The sequence below is a fragment of the Ptiloglossa arizonensis genome, chromosome 13 (genome assembly GCF_051014685.1).
Source record: "Ptiloglossa arizonensis isolate GNS036 chromosome 13, iyPtiAriz1_principal, whole genome shotgun sequence".
NCBI classification, from domain to species: Eukaryota; Metazoa; Arthropoda; class Insecta; order Hymenoptera; family Colletidae; genus Ptiloglossa; species Ptiloglossa arizonensis.
Window position 1 is genome coordinate 2,356,442 of NC_135060.1, and position 21,710 is coordinate 2,378,151.

Below are 21,710 nucleotides of genomic sequence, written 5' to 3' on the forward strand. Positions count from 1 at the left end.
TAATAAAATATAGTTGCTCGTGTTGTATATACAATTAAATAGTTTAAACATGTACGACTACATTATTTATATTACAATATTATGTGTGTGCAATTAATGAATTTGTCATTACTGCAATTACTATAACCAAGCACAATTAATCACAAACAAACAAAATTAAGATAATTGTGCATAAAAGTTTTCTAAAAGTGTGGTCACGATTAAAATAAATTAATAATTATCTTGTGCGTTGTAAATCAATTTTGATCAAAGTACAAAATGTGTTTTCATGGAATGAATATTTTGCACTTCTATGGTTTGACACGTACAATTATCTACAGAAAATAATCAATTTTAATAAATGTTCGAAAATTAATGGTATCTTTTACATGATTTTTGTACAAGAAATTAGTATATTGGAAAGTCAATTTTTATTATAAAAATTCGAAGCGTCTATTTGACCATTTACTTTGGTACAAAACTACTAGTTAGTACCAAAAATCTGCATAAAATTTCTTACATCCCTCAGTTGTTAATTGATAAAATCTTTTACATATTGGATAATATGTACAATTATATAAACATGCAAATTAAAAAGTTGCGTATTTCATAAACGATTAATTGTCGGACACGTTTTGTTAAGATTTTTTTGTACCCTAATAAGAATTTCACTATTCAATTATGTTTATATTATAAGTTTGAGGCGATCTTATCGATCAAAAAGATTTAATAAACACAATCAAATGCAAATTAAGAAGTAATTCTCTTAGAATTAAATTTAGATAATATCTGTAATTATGCTATACAATTCTCATGAGTGAATTAGTAGAAAACTTGTTATTGCATATAATATAAGACTCTATATAGTAATTGACACAGTCAATGAAAATCTTATGTACAGTCAGTCACACAAGTCTACATACACCCATCTACATAAAATGGTACAAAAGCCGAAAAAGGGATGCACACTATTCTAGAATTGTTTATGTTTACGATAAAGGATCAACAAAATATTAGTATATATAATGATAAGAACAATTATTGTACAATTTAATGTACCTGTGATATTTCAATGTATATTTTTGTATGACTATATTTTGTATTTGTTGATATTTCCGTATAAATAAGTTTAATAAATATTATCTTTTTTAAAATATTTCTAATTTTAACTGACAAATGGTTTAATTATATTTTACTGTATTACCTATGGGATTATCAAAACTCTTTTGTATTGTCCATAATATTTCAATCGATGAAAGTGGATGTAGACTTTTGCGATTGGTTGTATGTATCATACAGTGAGTGTAAAATGTATTTTTACAAAAAGTAATTTCAGAAAAAATTTTGTATATTTTCGTTTAACAATAAATTTCCATAACACAAACAATTTGTACATATTTCTCGAAATGTCTGATGTGAAAAGAACTTGGATTTTCATATTTTATAAAATTATTCAATGGAATTTCAACGGATCATCAAAATTATTGTTTTTAATACTTAATTTCCATATTATTTATGCCGATACGAAGGTGAGAATTTGAAATGTCAGAGTAGATAATTGCATTTGCACAATTCCAAACAATAACGTGTAAGTTTTAGACTTTGTATTTATGATATTTTATTTCCATAGAACACAACGTCCAAAGAAGTTCAATTTGTCAATGTTTTTGCCAATTATTAAATTCTTTTGAATATTTTTCTAAAAGGCGTAAATATCCGAGTTTATTTTACATCAAATTTATTCTAGATACTTCTGTAAATGTGTCCAAACTGTTTCATGAAAATTGATTGATAAACGGAGCTATAAAAAATCTTTGCCCCTAAATTACTTGCTCTACGAATACTTTTTACACTCATTGTACATACCATCGTATAAAAATACGATACGATTACTGTTGCATGACTCGTTAATTTATAAGTTTTGCGCGAAGCAACATAGATTTTATTGGAATGTTGTATTCAGTTCAGTCAAGACCAGATAATTGCTCGTTTTCTGGACGATAAAATATAATTATCGTCTACTCGATTGAATTTACAAGCAATAGAGTCGGTAGGCCGATGCAGCACGCATTCATACTATGCAAATTTCATAGAAAACTATACATTACGATAGAACACTTTGCGCTCAATCGCTTTTCTCCTCTTGCACGCACATGAATAGTTTCGCACACACCATATTGAAATTATCTGCAACAGAAGGTGCAACAACTTATTACTCGTGTAGAATAAAATTAACACCAACGTAGAATCGAATATTTTACCTCTTTATATTTTTATTCGGTCTAGTTATGTGTTACGTTGAATACGAAAAAATATTCCTCCACGAGTAACGTATCAATGGGGCCAAGAATATTTTTTGTACTTGGTAAGGATGATTGTTTCGTTATCGCAATAAATAACGGAGGACGCGTGTAATTTAAGGGAGCAGTGTAAACATTTTACGGAAATGGTTCGTAGTGAAAATTAAGTCGGTGTGTCACGGTTTCAGAAATAACGTCACCACACGAACGTTACTTCCTTAAAAGGAAGTCTAAGAAAGGAACAACAACTTCCAGGGAATAGAAGTAAATTCTAGTCAGAGATGGACAAAGTTCTGTTCGTATAAAATCAACGTGTAGTGTTCTATTCGCAATGTTTGTTCGATTGTTCAATTGAAATTGTATTTGGTCGTTTTGAAATACTTCATTTTATAATTTAAATTCGAAATTTTAATCAACGAGTAACGGATGAAATTTTCATCTAGATCAAAATTTTGTCCATCCTTGACTGTAGTTCATTTTACACATTTCTTCGAAAACTTCAAACGCATTCTTCCCGAAACCGTATTTCTTTACACCATTGAACAAATATTCCCTTATAACCCGGAGTAGAGAATTTTTATTATTATTGTTATTATATTTGATTCAAAAATGAAATTTTACTACAAAACATGGCTATTTCAACAATTTTAGATATTTTCTTTATATTTCTATAGAAATTATTATTTTTTTCCTTTTGTATTACTGATTTGAATCATATATAAATATGTATACGAAGTTTTGTCTATTCATTTGTTTTCTGTAAAAAATTATGTAAAATTCGTAATATTTTCAAACGAAAATGTTTCCTTAAACGAAAATAATAACCGTTTGTTTGGTCTTTACCGGCTCAATCGTAACGAAGAGTTATAAGTATTTCTAGCGATTGTAACAGATAATTTGGAAAGCCTTTAACAAACACTTGTTACTTACGTGACGTCCTTATGAGCCATTTGGGCTTCCTTTTCCAGTGAATAAATATCCAGTACACAGGAATGCCAGATAAGATGATTATCACACCTACACCGACTTCCCATGGCGATACGTAACAGGGAAGGGTCACCAGGAATGCACAAATGACGAAAAATATAATTGGTAAGACGATCGAGACCTGCAATTGGACGAGAAAAGTAGTTCTTTCAACAACTTCGTTTATATGGAACAACGAACGAATTATTGTTTTTTTTCCGGTTCTCTTTAAATGTAATACATTTCACAAATATCGTTATACTCGGTTTTTCCAGGTCATCGAAGATATCGGTATAATTATTTCATTTAAACTTCGTAATACGAAAGGTTGTCTTTGTACTGCAAGGACAGTAAAAATAATGAACTAGAATTGATTATTTAAAAAATTCCAACTTTATCGATACGTTTATTTCTCCGTTCTGAACTAAGCTCAGCGAACTATACCTACAACTTTAAATCAAACTCGTGTTCAATACGTATTTAATGTACTTGTTATAGTTAGCTAAGACCAGCTTATATCGAGGAAATAAACAAATTGATAAAGTATCCACCGTTCGAATATTTTTTTAAACACATAATTCCCATCTTTGTTCCGAACTATCGAATGACTTCGAAAGAAATCTTGTTAAGTATTCGGTTAGTTGCGTGCTCCAATTATTTTCGAGCAGCGTATACACGATGGAATTGGACGACGATTGTATTGGGTTGTTCGTGAAGTCGTTTCGTTTTCCAAAACGGAGAATATACAATTTAATAAAGTGTTTGTACGCTCGAAAAAAATCGTGTTTCGTTTTCAGCAGAAAAAAAAGAAACGAAACGAATTTCCAAAAATTCTGGACGTACCTTTATCGGTCGTTCGCGATTGGGACTTTTGTAGCGAAGCCAGAGGAGACCAGACACGGAGAGCGTGGTGCATAGTGCCTCAACGAAGCTGACATAATTGATTAGCACGTAGACATCCTCTATGATCAGAAGTGCCAGGGTGATAATGCACTAGAAACGGAAATTATAGTTTAACGCTTGAGCTCGAGTTCGAGTACAAGAGCGAAATAAAAATTAGACCCGTGAATTTCTACATTTGTCCCGTTTCGTAATTGCATCGATGCCCTCGATGGATTTTTACGGTGTAATTATTTCCGTTAAAAATCACAGTTCGAGGAACAGCCAAGAAGGCAACGTGATTCTTTGATTAAGGAAAAAATTAAATACCGAAAAGCAATTTTTCGATTTAAGAAATATACAAAAAAGAAACGGCAAACACTGAAAAGTAAGTTTGTCGGTTTAAGGAAATGGTAAAAAGTCAACGAGTAATTTCTTGGTTTAAGAAAATGGCAAACAGTCAACAAGTAATTTCTTCGTTCGAAGAATAAGTAAAATTTCAAGATTAGTTATTTTGCACACAGTTTGTGTCAACTTTCTCAACGTTCGGTCGAAAAGGATCAGAATGGTTATTAATCCATTCGTGAATTAAATGATCAAGTGTTAAATTGCGATACAATTAAACAGAGGTTTTTTTTAACAATAACGCCATCGCCGAGGTAATTCAAAATTTGAATAACCGAGTTACTCTTGATTCAAAAGGCTGCCGTTATTGATCATCAAAGAGACCGTTAACAGGATGAAAGATCCAATTTATTGCTCTCAATTAGCAAACGCAAATCAAGATGATGATTAATAAAGCGCGTTACGTACAGAATGACTATTATGTTTGTGGAAAGAAAATAGGGGAAAGGTAGAATTGTTTTTACTAGAAACATGATTATTAATGATCGGTTAAGAGACTATTATTATTTTCTTTCTGAAACTGTTTTCTCGAAAGCTTTGCCACGAAAGCAACCATAATTGCTGACGAAGATTCAATATGAAAGTATTAGTTGCTTTAACGTATTGAATAATTCATGTATCGATTACATCGTTTCGTTTTTCCATTTTATTTCTTAAAGTTCAACTGTTACAGATTAATCTTTTGAGGATTGAATTTATTTAGTTCGTACGTATTTCTTATTATCTCGCGGAGAAATAAATGTGCATAAGAATATTTGTTGCTGCAGGTTCCGATAAACGATGTTATTCGTTGCTCGAAAGAAAAGATCAATCTACTATATATTGTTAAACGCTTCCAATATCACAGAAGCATTAGCTCGTCGTACTTTATACAAATATTACTTACGATAAATGGATTATCGTTGTTAATTTGATCCACATATGTCAATCAATAATAGCGTTATCTTTTATCTCCCACACTTTTAACTGAAATAAGGAGAACATTTTCTACAATACGAGTGAAGTTCGACTTGGATTTGGATTTTATTTCATTTGTTCTGTAGTATACGTATATCGTTAATAATGGTAGACATACAATTTGCAAAGTCGAATAAATTATTAGTTACGTTAAAAAGATTAGACTTCGCAAGACATTGTTTATTGAATTTCTACAGTTAATTCTTTTCTTCGATATAAACATAATATTACCTCGATCTTGTATCATTGCGTTACGCTATTGAAATATTTCAATACGAATGTTTCTTTAAAATTTCAGTAGTTACATCCATTTTACAATAGAATAATTAGAAACAAGAGGTATATAGGTGAAAATCAGTGTCAATTATATTATACATTGATTTTTCTTTCTGCGAAACAAAGGAGAAACGGATGATAAAATTTGTTTTTTAAAAACAGAGCTTGTGTATCGATAAAGCTAAAGATCTCTGAGTGAAAATAATAGAAAAATATTCCACAGCGTGAAGATATACGTATTTGGATTCTAAAACCGACAACAGGCATCAGAAAGTAACCACCACTACGTGATAAAAACCTCGATTATTAAAATATAAGCAATTTTCCCGTGAATTTTGAAGCGGATCGATTATCAGTAAATGACTGCGATGTTTGTACAAACAGCACGTCCCGAGCTGAAAAGCCTTCCCCGATCCCTTTGTAATAACCTGAAAGCACTTATGAACATCTGTATTAACGTTTTACGACACTACCTATATTTGCCTCTCAGTTATTTCTCATTCTCTAAAGGTAAGGTGATTAATGCCAGAAACAACTGGAATTTTCGGTATGATAATAAAATGATTCGTGTCGTAAAGTGACCGACAAGAGTTCATGGAACACGATAATAAAGTTAGAAGATTTCGCTAAATGTTAAGAAGCCAAAGTCTTACGTGTTATATCGACGAACGTAAAGTAAACCACTTTGGAAGATGTGTATGTATATAAATTGTTCTACAGAACATGGAAATGTATCATAATTTTAAAGTGTCCGAGATTATCGACATTGTTTTCTTTTTTTTTATGGTTAATCACAAACAACGAATATGGGAAATTAGGAAAAAGTTTTTTCTCAAAGTATTGTAGTAATCTCTGCAAGAGACTGAGTAACAGCAAGCGAGCTTCTCTGTGTTCAGTGGTTGGGATGAGTCATCTAGGAACGAAAATTAAAATTTGTATATTTATTATCATATCTTCGTGGGAATATTACCAATTGATTAACGAAGTTTAACCAATTAAAACGAGTGTAAACACGACTTTATTCCGATTATTTTTAATTACACGTAATTGGATACTTCTCAAATATAATTGTGTGTAATTATTAATAGTCCGAATGGTGTTGTATGTATTGGAAAAACTTCGCCAATCTATTGGTAATGCTCTCGTAAAAATATAAAGATGAATGTAAACATTTTAATTTTCGGTGATAGAAAATAGAATCAAAGATTATTCGAATAATGTCCAATTCTGACTTAAGGATACTGTATTGTTTTTGCTTGCTTCAGTATTTATGGCCTCGCTATATTTGGTCCACCTTAAACATGGTCTGTTGCGATGTATGCTCTCGTTTATATTTTTCAGTAGTACACTATTACGTACGTACTGTTAACAACAGAAACGAAAACACGAAAAAAAAAAAAAAAAGAAAAGAGACTTACAAGGAAGATGAGCGATGGCATCGGTGTTAAATTTCGTACATTGATGAGAGAAATGGCGGAAGGTAGGTGTCCATTACGGGCTCCAACGAAAAACAATCGTGATGACGCGAAAATTGCTCCGTTCAGAGCACCAAAAGTTGAACAGGCCACGAAAAGTGGCATTATCCAGGACATTACACCCAGCAGTTTGTTGCCAAAAGTCTGGAAAAGAACAACCGTTGTGAGCGAAAGATAAAACTATTTACTATTTTTTATACACAGATCAAATATTCGGTTATACGAAAATAATATACAAAGAACGTGTCTTAATTTTCAAAATTTTCTGCAACCCCTCGAGGTCGTGACTTATAGTTTAAGAAACTCTGTGTTAATGTACCCTGACCTCAAAAAAACTTGTTTATATTACAAAATGCATAGGTGCGTTTCAACTTTCAATCAGTAGAATGTGGTTAAGTTAGGTTTGCTGATTGGCAATGACTCCAGCGTATTTGTACTAGTATCGACAAGTTTTTTTAGGCCAGCGTGTATGTAATAGGTACTTGTTAATATCCGCACAAAATTGTTTAAATCGCTCGTCATCTAACGGTGTTTGTCAGGAGTTTATATCCTTAAAATAAATCTTTTTGAAAGTAAAACAATGCCGCCATATATTTTTGACCCTTGCTAACTGTTCGTTAAATTATAGAAGTTATTCGAGTAATAATATTTTTGTCGTTTATTGCTTGTGCGGATAATTAGTTACGATTAATATATTGTAAATTAACGATTGCTACGTAATTGACGCATTGCGGTTCATATCGCGTTTTTTTAAATCATTCTGTATTACACAAGTGCCTAATTAAATACTTTTAAGTGCGTGTAGCGGATGTCACGAATGATTAAATACATAAAAAATTTATCCGAATAATACTTCACTTTGGGATCGATCAATGCAACACAGAAACGTTTGAAGAAAACAATCTATATGTTTAAATGATTAACCGAGCTTTCGTAAATGATAGTAGCGTAAGTAAAAGAGATAACAATTTAAGTTACTCAATATTTGTGATACACATATCGAATACAATACTTTAGATATTAACCAATTGATGGCAGATGTTAGAAAATGACAACACACTTTTTTTTTATCCGGACGAGATTAGCGAAGCAGATGTATAGAGTATCGTTCGTACCTAGTTGAACGAATTTACGTGTTGAGATAAGAAAAAAGTTACATTTTTTGTAGAAACCCCATGTATTAATTTTTAATGTTTAGTGTGAAATCTGTACTGTAAACTTTTATACGATTGGAATTAATTACGGTGATTTCTGTCTTCGAGTGACAAAATTGGCGGCGCCAGTCCACTTGAAAGCGGAGTAAGTAGTGATTTTTATCTAAACCCGAGGCTGAGTTTCGGGTTTATAATATGGCGAGAAAAGTGAATGTAATATACCGAGAGTATTTATCAGTACTGCAACAGCTGAAAACTATAAAAATTATTACATTACGATGTTTATATAGATTGTATTACATCTCTATAAAAATACATTTGTAGTAGAACAGATTGACGAAGTTTTCTCTATGAAAATGTGTCCAAACACAATATCGTTCGGACTGTTTATAATTGCACGTTAATAAAATTATAAGTAAAAAATTGTCTATAACGTACAATTAAAAACAAGAACAAATTTAGACTCATTTTCATCGGCAAGATATCATTGATCCATGGGTACTACACTCATGAATATGAAATCGTTATTTTGCATTGGTGATTAACAAAGCAGTTCACGTAATGTAAACTCGCTCGTTGTTGTTCTATTTCACGTACACGCCTACGCTCAACCTCGAATAGAGATAAAGAGAATCAATTCCTATCGAGATGAAATTGTCTATCGTACTCGTTAAAAGTCTCCGAACGAACTCGAGTTTGTAATTTTTATCGAAGTGCTACTGTACTTATTTGAAATTTCGCCAGAAATTAGTGCAGATCGATCGGATGATAATTTTGATATAAAAGCAATTGTATTTCATAACGAACCAAGAAAGATCTGATTTAATCGTGCAATTAAAGAAGAACGAAGAGTATATATTTTTAACGGTATCGTTTTAAAAGATATCGTTCCAAAGATATCTATGGAATGCAATGTGGGTAATAAAATTGATAAAAGTTATTTTTCTTTAGACGAATAATATAACTCATTGAAATGGAACATTTTTTTAGAATACATAATATCGTAGTAAAGGTTAATTTATCAAAACAACGTAAAATTGATTTGCACCAATTTTGTTTTCAATTTCTCGTAACTCAATCGTACAAATAATTTTACGAATGGAAAACTTACAACAGCGACTGCATCCGATGCAAGAATTTCGTCTTGCGTTAACACCACGAAGTAGGCAACGTTCGCTAGGACATAAATTACGGTCACCAGCGGTAACGATATACAAATTGCCTTTGGAAGATTCCTGTGAAAATAAGAATCAAACGTTGGTATATATTTAGCACAGAATAATTGTTGATTTGATTTTGTTATTAGAAATCGTTCCTTTCTTATTACGTATTAACCTTTACAGAAACGACTAATTCACAGATATACGTTTAGTGTTTTAATTATTTTAAATATCGTAACATGGAAGAAATAATGAAGTTTTGTTTTTAAAGAAAATAATTTTTCCCTGAAGAGACTGTATGCGAAAAATTGAAATTTGATCAATACTATAATTTTTTTCTCCGATTCTTTATATTTCTCCGGAACGTGGATACATTTATTCCAAAAGGATGTTGCTTTTATTTATAAAAAAAGTATTATTGGAAAGTAAAATTGCCGTTTAGGAAATCATTTATTTCGTGACGTGCATTGCAAAAATACGATTCGATGTTTGCACTTGATAATGGCATGAAAAATCATTGATAATTGAATGGTATATATTAAACGCGAACGTTTTATTCATGATTTAAATATAGCTCCGTAACTGCATAAAGATCCTTCACAGATGTACCACTTTTATACTGATTTAAATATAGCTTCCTGAACTCTACAAAGGTCTTTGTTTGAGACAATGTTTAAAAGTTCAATCCGCTCCAATTTCTTTCTTTTACACGATCGTGCAAAAACATGCGTAACGAGAGAGAGGGAGAGCATCCGTGAAAAATATTTTCTACGAATATTTCACAAACCTTTTGCAACTATGTAGGCGTATTGCTGTTACACTTCGTGACAAATAAGAAAGATACGTCGAATGACGAGAAAGACGTGGCATAAATGTAAAAGATGTAGGTGTCTCGGGATATAATAAGTATCGTTTTAAATAATACCTAAATTACTGATTTTCCGAAAATATTTCCATTTGCCAGAATTACAGCGACATTTTAATTTTTGTGCCTCGAAGATTATTTCAAGATCGACATCCTGTCTTTAAATAACGTGTTATTATTTTATGAGATTGAAAAAGATGAATTTTACAACATACGACATTATAATGTGTAAGGTCACACGAGATCCGAAATAAATTATAGTCAACAACTTTTTTATCCAGACAAAACGAACAATGCAACAGAGTTCCTTTGGGAGTCTGCTTTTATCGACAAAAAAAGAAATGCCCATTATGTGTTTCACTCCCGATCACGTGCCAGCTTGAATATTATTGTGTCACAGATCGTTAAATTTGTTTTTCATAATGTCGGAAAATATACACAGAGAATTATAATACATCGTTTAATAGAACGAAGTTTATCATGAAAGAACCTTCAAGAATGAAATATAAAAATATTATTTTTGCCTGTTTGAATTTTCAAAGAAAAAATATAAAAATGTGTACCAGTGTTTTCACTTTGCGAAGTAAGTATTTTAGGCGTTATTTTAAACAGAACGGATACGAATTTTTGTACGCATGATTCATTGTAATTAATTAGAGAAAGAACGACCGATAATTACTTGTACGGCTCTTGTAGCTCCTCGGTAACAAAATTCAAGTAATTCCAACCGGAATAAGAAAACAGGCCCGAATATATGGCCAGAGCTATATAGCCGGGTTGTGTGTTGGTTCCATCCATGGGGTGATGGAAATTTTCGGTGTGCCCCATGCAAAGCCACCAAAATCCGGCGATCATGATGATCACCAGGGCGAAGATTTTGGTTCCAGTGAATATGTCTTGCACTCTGGTGGCCCATTTCACGTTGTAACAGTTGATAGCGGTCAGTATACCTGTGAGGAATAATTTCACTATCTTATCTCAAAAGATGCAACGTAATTTTTGCGCGATACAAGATCTACACGAATTACCAAATTTTTGCGATTGGCTGAGATACATGGATCGTTACATTGCTCAAAATAATTAACGAAATGCCTCTGTGGGAACGACAAAATAGCAGAGGTGGAAACAGATAATTGCATTATACTTTAAAACAAAAAGGGGGAACAAAAATTTGCGTCAAACTTTTAGGAGAATTCGGGAGTTATCGGGGCAAATGGAAAATTTTAGTAAACGTTAGAAAAATTTGATTAGAAAAATCATCCGATATAGAATAATCTTATAAGTAGATAATAGATAGTAGATAATAGACGATAGATAAACGGATAAACGAATTAACGGATTAAGGAATTAACGGATGAACGGATTAATCTCCCTTTGGCCACGCCCCCTTGTATTTTCGGTGATCAAAATGAGAGAAATGTGAACCGATTTGTAATCGGGTATCGATTGTTTGTTCGGTTTGACTTGAATTACACTTCGTTGTATCTAGAGCTCAAACTGAAACCAATTGCGGTAACTCTGATTCGATGTTTGGACTTCAGTCGCGTTCTGAAGACCGTTTTGTAATTCCTTTCGATGACCTTGCCCGAGTTTCGTTGAGTTACGATCATTTCCCGCGTATGGGAAATAAAAAATTGCGACACGTTAACTTCTCCAGCAATTTGAGATTGCATGTTTCCACGCGCAACAACGTTCTTATACCGAGTGCTTCCACTTCGTTCGAGTCCTCAATAATACCGTTCTAAAGTAATCGATCAGTGAATGATTCTAGGAACTGGGACAAGCTATAATTCTTTCATAAGCGTAGGCAAGAAAAAGCGGGGAAAAGTTTGGCACGATTTAACACAGTTTAATCCGTGATTCAGCTTCCTTCGAACATATTTTTTCCTCTGATGGAGTGACGCGTCTATTTTTCGAATGCAATGGTATAATCTTCTTGGTGCAAATTAATTTTCTCGAAAAGTTAAACGAATAAGTTGTGAACAGAGACGAGCAAAAAATTTTACTCGAACAGTGGTTGAAATTCAACGAACCAACCGGTAAATTTCAAGTAATTAGAATACATAATTGCTTACCGAAAAGTTATTTGTACGAATAAATACTTTAAAGTGTTAGGTACTTGACAATGCAATTATCTCGAATAGTTTCCGTAGTTGCTAATTGTTTCGAGCAATTCACTTGACACGATTGTGAAATATGTGTCTCGCTGAAAAAGTAGGAAATTTGTTTAGGTATTAATATGTTTTATCGTTGCTCTTACATGTGATAACAGCAGCAAGTAGCCGCACTGCTGTATAAGGGGGCGTGCAACCCAACCAGATTGGTTGCAAAATGTACTGTGCAAATGTTAGAGCTGTAATTGCATTTCCAGTTGGAACTAGGATAAACAATGCTACCCACAGATACAGGAACGCCGGTAGAGGCCCAAAAGCATCGCTAATATACGCGTAATCACCTCCAGACTTCGGAATCATGGTACCTGAAAATTCACATATTACTCAAAAACAAAGAAAACTTCATCGATCTGGACCGTTTCCAACGAATACGTCCTGAATAAACATTCATTGATCCGTGGAAATTTTACGCCGTGTTCTATTTTCCTCTAACAATAAGAAAGGAAGACTACGAACTGTCAGACGCTTATTTGGATAAAACTTGACGAACACGGATGTTTATTGGTCAAATCTAAGAACAGTACTACACTTTGTTGTTTTTTCACACATGTCGAGTTTAAGGAAGACATCGTTATTATACTATTTTATTTGCGCCTGTGTAACTCTTAAATTGCAAAAGATATTCAAAAATGTTTGAAATAGTGTAGTTCGTGTAGTTTAAGATTTGTATAACTGTAAATAAAATAGTTGATTTCGATGTAAGGAGTGCTCTTTTAAAGTCGAAAAGTAACAACAACGGAACATTGTACAGATCTTGGGTTAGATCAATGAACATTTGGCAAAGTTCCATGAAAATTGGGGACAGACGTTTGTAATCTTTCATTGTGAATAAAACACTATACGGTGTTTCTTAAAAATTTCGACACGCAACAAAGGTATCGTAATAAAATTGATAATACGCAATATTACTATTAAATATGAATTTATTAACTACAGTTTAAATTAGTATTAATACTATATTAGGTGCGGTCGAAATCGTGGTAGAACCAGGAAAGAAATAACTTCTTCTGCGAGAGTAAATCGAAAATGTAAAACAATTTTTTTTGGTAAAAGCTTTCGAGAAAATGGAATTCGAAACTCTACTAATTGTACGTGCACGTATTTGTCGAATCATGTATCGAACATTTACCATGCCTGCCTTTTCATGCATTAAAATATATTAAATGAATTGTTCTTATTCTAAAGGTTACATCAAGACACACTGTATCCGTATTGAAAGTTCTCCGAGGCTTTTATCTTGAGCCCCTTCTACCCAGTTTATTTATTAAAAATATTGAATGATCGTTCAAGAGTTCTATAGAAATGACTGCTTGTTGGATGCTGATGATTTAAACCTCTGTAAGTGCGATCATCGTTTATTGGATGCCCTCGAGCTTTAATCAATACTTAAAAGACTTGAATCATGGTGTCAAAAGAAACCAATGCCTTTTAAAGAGTCTATCTGGTTTAGAGATAAAAAAAAACCGATCTTTCTTTTTATACACTTTCTTAAATATTCAAGTTCTAAGAGCATTATCCTGAAAAGATAAAAAAAATTACTTTTACTTTCCAACGAATGTTGTAGAATTTTGAATCTTATTTCTCTAGGTATATTATATATTCTAACATTGTCTGCCAAACTATGACGTCATTTTTCACAACGAATTATCTTACTATTTCTTCGTTGATTACAAAATGGAACACTTCGTTCCACGTGTCTGCGTAAGCTTTCTAACAATGGATTATTTATCATCACATTTTATCATACAGTGTAACGTAATCGTAACGTTCTCTGTGCTCCGTTCGAATTGATCAGTTTTTATCGACAGATTAAATTTCATAAACTTCACGGTAGAATCACCACTGCATCATTATGTGTGAACGAGTTCGTCAGCTCGATGCATATATATATATATATAGTATGTGTAACAAATGCAACGATCTACTTGAGGCACACTTAAGTGATCTGTTAAACGATACCCTTGTTGGTTACAAGTCGTCACATGTGTTTTTCCTTCTCAAAAGCTATCTGTTGGTTGCAGGGGTGCGTTTAATGGGTTTGGGTTAATACTTTTGTGTCATCAATCGAAACAAAAGTCTGCGAGTACACTGTATCTGTTAGAAAATTTTGCAAGAAGAGTCGAGTGACCGAGGTATGGAACATCGTGTTCCCGAAACATTTTTCTCGATACGTTTCCCTTGTGTATTATCTCACAATCCGAGCGATTATGGTGTTCCATCTTCTTGGAATATTTTGTGAAAAATGCAATGTATTCGTGGCCAATTGTAATCGAAGACACGAAAGTTAAAATTGAAACTAATTGCTCGAGTACAACTGCTCCTCAACGCACAGTGGGAAATATAAAAACACGAGCGAGAAAATTTTCAGACTGTAATGGTGGAATGTTTGAACACTTGTTGAAACAATATCCAAACGTAAAATATGAAATATCTTGTAAAGTATTATGTTCGCAATGGTCGTACTTTCATACTTTTACAGACAGAATAATGAAAAGATTGATTTATTACAGCTGCTTCGTTGCATCAAGTAAATGAATTATATCGCGAAGAGATAGTCCTCTTCGTAACATTCAATTTTTTCTTTTTTTTTATATCGACTTTTTATATCTTTGTTTAGAAAAGTCGTGAAGCTTGTCTCAATTTCTAGAATCACCCTGTATATCGAGGACAAGAATGTGTTATTAAAACTTCAAGAGCGAATTAAATACTTCTCGAGGAATACCGTGTCACGTGTATTTCTTTCACGCACTGTCTACGACTCATCGTGCGTATATTCTAGCTAGGATATTTTTCCGATAATACTTCCATTTTACCAATACACATATTCACGTTTATCACTCTCGCGTGCGTGCAACTCTTCGTCACTGTAAAATTTGATAAATCTCAAATATTGCTCAATTTTTAGGGCTTCGAACCAGGCACACCCCTTAAATACCAATACGGTAAACGTCGATAGGTAGAATCCGTAGAAGAAAAACTTTGCACCATAAATTTTCAACGATGTAAAGGGTAAAGGGGATGAAAAAAATATGAGAACCACTTTTTTCGATGGTTCCCGTATTCGACTTTACCCGACTCTATCAGTTATGTGTATCTTTGGGTTAATATTTGATATCACCGGATGACATCGCGCTGTCTACTTCACAGATATCTCGGATTCCATACCTGGGTTGTTTTCGTTTTCCGGCTATGCTGTGTGTACGGGAGTACCCATCTATCTTAGTTGGCCAGCTCGTATCGATAGCCCCCATGTTTTGTATGAAAATCAATATCCTGAATAATAGTAATCATATCAGGATGTATGTGATAAAGTAATCATATATCTTGAACAGTTCTACGAATTTTTCGTATATAACCTGGTTCACTGAACATTTACATAGTCGGTACAATGAACATTTACATAGTCTCCTCCAAACCCCTCGCTTTTGATAAAATTTTATATTTTATAATTTATATTTTATAACCGAAGTTCAAGGGGTTTTCTCCAAAGTTTCATTCCCTGTGCTACCCTGAAAACTATTGGAGATAAAAAAAAAAGGCTTTAAAACACATTCTCTGGGAGTTTTGACAAATAATAATACGGTATATACATTGATCAAAGAAACTGATAAGAAAGTTGAGTAATCATTTGTAAACAACGTTGTCTGAGCAAGACTACCGTCTATCATCTAAAGGAGATTTCTGAAACTCGTTTTATGTTTCGAATGTTCAATATCTATACACTCTATTGGTACAAAGTAAAGATACGCATAGCTCGTAGTGAATTCAAAATAAAAATATTTCACCGTGTCCTCTTTTCGAAAATATTGGGAATAAAAGTGGTAGCAGTGATCCTTTTACTTTATCGTTAATTTATTTTATCGGTAGTTGCACAGTATACATATGTTTCGCTCGAAATCATAGAGAATGTATTCGAAGAAATTACGTGTATGCATTGTTTGCATACTAAAAATTAAAGTTTCGTCAAAATTGGGATCATTCACATTGGAGTGAAGATTGATCAACGTAATTCTGGTTCTTGAAAATATCAATTCGTCGTTTGAACTTACTGGAAACTGAACTTATCTTACGGTTTTCTCTATCGAGACTCTAATTTGTACTTTGTTCCTTTTTGTTACTCGTGAATATTCGTTCCCCCTCAGAATGCGTGTTACACTGAACTCTTGAATACACTTATAGAACTGTTATGCTACATCAGAAGAAGATGATATCAAGACGTTCCAGGACAATGTACTGAAAGCATAAGTAATGCGACCGTAATTGATAAAACGCTTGAAAACTGGTAACAATGGCTGCGTATATTCTTCAATTGTCACGAAACAACGCTTTCAACCTCAACGGGTAGAGGTCAATGGATTATTTTAACGAAGAAGTATTTTCGTTAAAAAGAACAAAATTCAAGCACGATCTCATCGAAAGTATTTAACTCTGCCATGTGAGCTCACATGAATCAGAGATGGACAACATTCTTATCTAGATAAAAATTTCTGCAGTTACTTCGCATATTTCGTATATGGATAAAACCGTTTAAGCATTCCTCTTGAGCATTCGTATCAGTTTTAATACATCGCTTATCGCATTTAATAAACATTCCCACTCCTAAATTTTAGTCGAAGAAAATTATGTAAATATGCAATATTTATTACTTGCAATATGAAACATACTAAATGTAATTTATATACATCTTATTGCGAGAGTTTCACAAGCGTTTAATTCCCCCAGAGACTTTCCTTAAATATTCTGTTATCTTCAACGAGTAAACAATTTAATCGATCAAAATCAATAAAGACATCTTAGTTGCCAATTGGTCGAGAAAACGTAATAGAAATATTTTCTTTAGAAATTTTTCGCGCGAAAAATTCTAAATGGAGAGGGTTGCCTTCGAAAAAAGTTTGGAAAGCTGTACTCGAACTATACGTTTCTAAAAATGACGTAAAATTGTCGCTACCATTTCATCAAGCGTGCCAAATTGCTCAAACACACGGTTTTCAATGTCGAAACATTTTTGGATTTGCTTCCTGAAACTATTTTAAACAACCGCATGAATTTCTGAGTCAACGGTTTGATATGTACTTCTAATTTGCATTTTCGTAGCATCGGGTATTGTTAACTGGCGTAGGAAGATATTCTCTCCTACACAATTTCTCATTAGGGAATTTAAAATTCTCGTAATGAAATATTTCAAACTTGAAAATTTAAAAAACTACGAATAAACCTAAGGAATATAAAAAATAAAAATATTAAGGTAATTCTAAAATTAACAGTTTCCGAGGTAATTGTTTTTCAAAGCAACGTTAAAACACTGTTTATTTTTTGTATACATTTGGAGTGACGAGATGCAGATGCGACATAGCAATTCAAAGAGTACAAATCTAATACCTTGATAGCTATCTATTTTAGTCTGGTAATGCGTACTATAAATACGTATTAAAGAACATCTGTGATACTTATTGTGAACAACGCGCATTAATTTGTATATTATAATATGGATATAGTCACTATTAGCGATTGTTGAATGTTTCAACGAAATGTTTTACACAAACAAATTTAGTATGCCGCGAACAGAATATGTTTACGTAACCATCGCGTGTAAAACAAGATATCGATTGTAAACAATTCTACTACGTATGAATAAAATTTGTTACTTTCAAAACTATTTATAACGTGGAAATATTTGCAAAATTAACATATCTACCAACATTAAAACACTTTTATTCTTTAATTTTGAAATTTTTTAAAATTTACCCAATATATGTAGATATAAAATTACAAGTATAAATATAGCTAGTTGATAGAGCTTGTATACAAAAATTTCAATCGGTATGTATTTGAAAGTTAATTTAATTATAAAATAAATTAAAAGATAAATAAGCATAAATGTATAAAATATGATATTAACAATCTTTTAAGATAATTCTGGAGTTTCTTAAATCCTCTTTGTATTATCGGACAGATTATCCCACCCACTATATGTGGTTTCACTCAAGGTACCAAAAAACCATACAAGTGAAGTCAGTGTCAATATCACGGACATATATATGTCCTACATAAACTACTATTAGTACATGACTTGACAGCCTGCGTCAGTGTTAACTTTTTACACTCGTATATCGCTAATGCATTCATCGTAAATTTATGTATCTGCCAGACTAAAAGAACTGGCATAATTGTTCGAACTACTAATACTAAATTCAATATTTATTATAATCATCGATATTCCAATCATACTAAATATGTACATATATATATACAGTATCCTGAAAAAAAGTTACGCAAGTTCTAGTCGACCACACACTTGAATATTACAAATTTTTAAAAATATTTTGTCCAAGTGACTGACTTTTTATGGAAGAAAAGAAACATTTTTTAGAAATTTGTAATATTCAAGCATGTAGCCGATTGAAAATTGACTAACTTTTATTTGAAATATTTCTTTGGTAGATTAGCAGACATATCTAAAGAATAGTGATTAAACTTAAAAAATATACCCTTTATATATTTGCTTTTGAATTATTTTATCACCGTGTTGTTTGATTTTAATCAGATAATCACACGCAATAATTCTTCCCAGTACAATGTAACTACTGTAAACAATAAAAACATTATCTCACGTGGGCAATATATCACTAATTTCAATGTTAACAACACAATTTATAATCTTTAATCTGTATTACAGTATCGGCTACTAGTAACATATACCGTATGATATTATATATATATATATGTACGTATTAGTTGCGTCAAGTATTTGATACAAACATCTTTAATGACAAATTTTAGATTAAAGTGTTATTAATTTTTCAGTAAGTGTAAATTATCTGTATAATATTTTCAATAAGAAAAAACGAATTGCATATTTTTTATAGTAGTATTTTTAATACCGCAACAAATTATTTTCGGTATATCAATTGAAATAAATTTCGCAAGATTATAGTTATCGTGGAATCTGACGATAAACTCTAACGATATTTCAGTCGACAAAGAGAAAGTGTTCTACATTACCTGCTGCAGATAGCGAAACCATATTATAAATGTAAAGTAAACTTATGGCAATCAAAATTATTGTATTTCGCTAAACGCAAAACTTACACAAAAGAAGTAAATAATTTGTTATAGTCAATTTTCGTTCGTGTTAGTAAACCAGCAACGAGTTTTTTTTAATGTCGGAGCACCTGAGTAGTTAGAAAAGAAAGAATGACGCAAGAGTTAAAAGGTCTGTCTTGAGAAACACAACATTAGGAACACGCGGCATGATAAAATAAAGATATCGTAACATCTATAACGAAAGGCATATCGTATCTTTTATCCAAAATTACTGAAAAAATCCACTTATCGTAAAAAACACAATGATATTCTTCAGACTGGCTGATAAATTTAGAATATATCGTAATAATTTTTATTTTTGATATAATTTTATCTCACATTTTGTCGAGTCTAAATAAAAGTAACAACCTATTGTAAACTACTTTAATGTTTTAATTTTCGGAATTAATTTATAATTCCGAATTTTATATATTTTTGCATTCGTTTTCATCGATAAGTAATTCTTCAGAAACAATAATTTATTCTATACTTTTTATTCGTTTTCCCGTGAACTTTCATTCATTTCCTGGTGATAATACGATTCATCAAACGTGGATCGTGTACGCGTAACACGACTGAGACCGCATAGTAATTCTAAATTAAATGTTCATAACATTCACCGTACCAAACAGCTGCTTGATTTCTAACACTTACCTAGTTCCGCGTAGCATAATGCTCCAATAAGTGACAATACTCCGGAGAAGATCCAGACGATCAAAGCCTGGCCCACGCTTCCGCTGTTTCTCAAAACACCCTTCGGTGAAACGAAGATTCCGGCACCGACGATGATGCCGACAATGATTGCTACACCATTCCATAGACCGAGCTCTTTTTTCAATTTTACAGCTTCATCGTTTGTAGTTTTCAAGGTCTGTAAGACCTGCTTCTCGGCCGGTGCTACTTTGTCTGGCATCGTGTCAGGTTCCGATTCTCGGAATTATTGCTCGTTAGATACTTTCTTGTTAACAGTCAAAAAGGTACTGTGGAGCGCGATCATACCGCGACGAGCACGCCTGATACACGTGTGAAAATGAAGAGAGAGCAAACCCACACACACAAACAATACCGGCTTTGCCCGCGTGGCGTCGTTCACTCAGCGGATACACGTGCGCGACTGCAGTCCCGTCTGCAATAGCGAGAGTGGCGACGCCTGCCGGAGATCATAATTTCCAGCGGGAGTTCGTGCAGGCTTGTTGTTACGCTGTACGCGTCATCGTTTCGCCCTTTTCATCGAATTCCCAATCAGCTGATATTTATTCTTACAGAAGCGCGGGAACTTGAGCACGCACGTACATTTTTTACACAATTCCCTATATATACTTTCTGGCACTTTGTCCTACTCGTATTGGACACTGAGATACGATTAGAGCCAGTAACGTTGACGCACAAGTAACTTCGTTAAAATTTTGTCGCTTTTGTCTAACCGATGAAACATCGACGACAGTTATCGTCGAGCATGTTTCAAATATCTAGAGAATCGATCGAGAAACAATAATGATTAATTTCTGGCAGCATTTATGCTATTGTTGTACGATTATCGAATGTAATGTACTTTGAACACAACGGTGCAATGTAGAACGATCGGAGATCGCGACAGTGTCAACCGAGGCAAATGTAACCTCGATATTGTTTTCGGTCGAATTAACATAGTACAAAGATTACGTTTACAATAAAACTAAGGAACTGTACAACTTGTAATGAAATATCATTGACGCGTATGTACTCGATGTTACATCCTGCGTGACGCATGCGGCGCGAAATTCTGATAAACTCTGTCCCGCGTTTATGTTGATGTGCGTTTCATTTATATTTCTGTGATGCAAAATTTTCCACTGCACTACATTATGTACAATTCTAGCAATTATGCAACCGCTCCAAACGCGTCCAAAAAACGCGCTCGAGTGCACACCTCTTTGATCAACGTTTTCATAGAGTTTGTATTTTGTATTGGCAACATCTGTTCTTTCGTTGTCGCGTGCGATGAAAACACGAAACGAAACAAGGAACACAAGTTTCATTAAACGCAACTACACCGTA

The 21,710-nt window shown here is 32.9% G+C and overlaps 1 protein-coding gene across 1 annotated transcript; it reads right to left on the reverse strand.

Annotated features, from left to right (window-relative positions):
* Window positions 1-167: 167 nt before the first annotated feature.
* Window positions 168-21,710, reverse strand: Mnd (L-type amino acid transporter minidiscs). The gene is made up of 8 exons (XM_076325571.1): window positions 20,328-21,710; window positions 12,677-12,895; window positions 11,096-11,366; window positions 9,503-9,626; window positions 7,181-7,381; window positions 4,089-4,238; window positions 3,210-3,387; window positions 168-2,166 (listed from the first exon to the last, which is right to left on the reverse strand). The coding sequence occupies exons 1-8, from the start codon at window positions 20,584-20,586 to the stop codon at window positions 2,105-2,107; spliced, it is 1,464 nt and encodes a 487-aa protein (XP_076181686.1). The 5' UTR covers window positions 20,587-21,710; the 3' UTR covers window positions 168-2,104.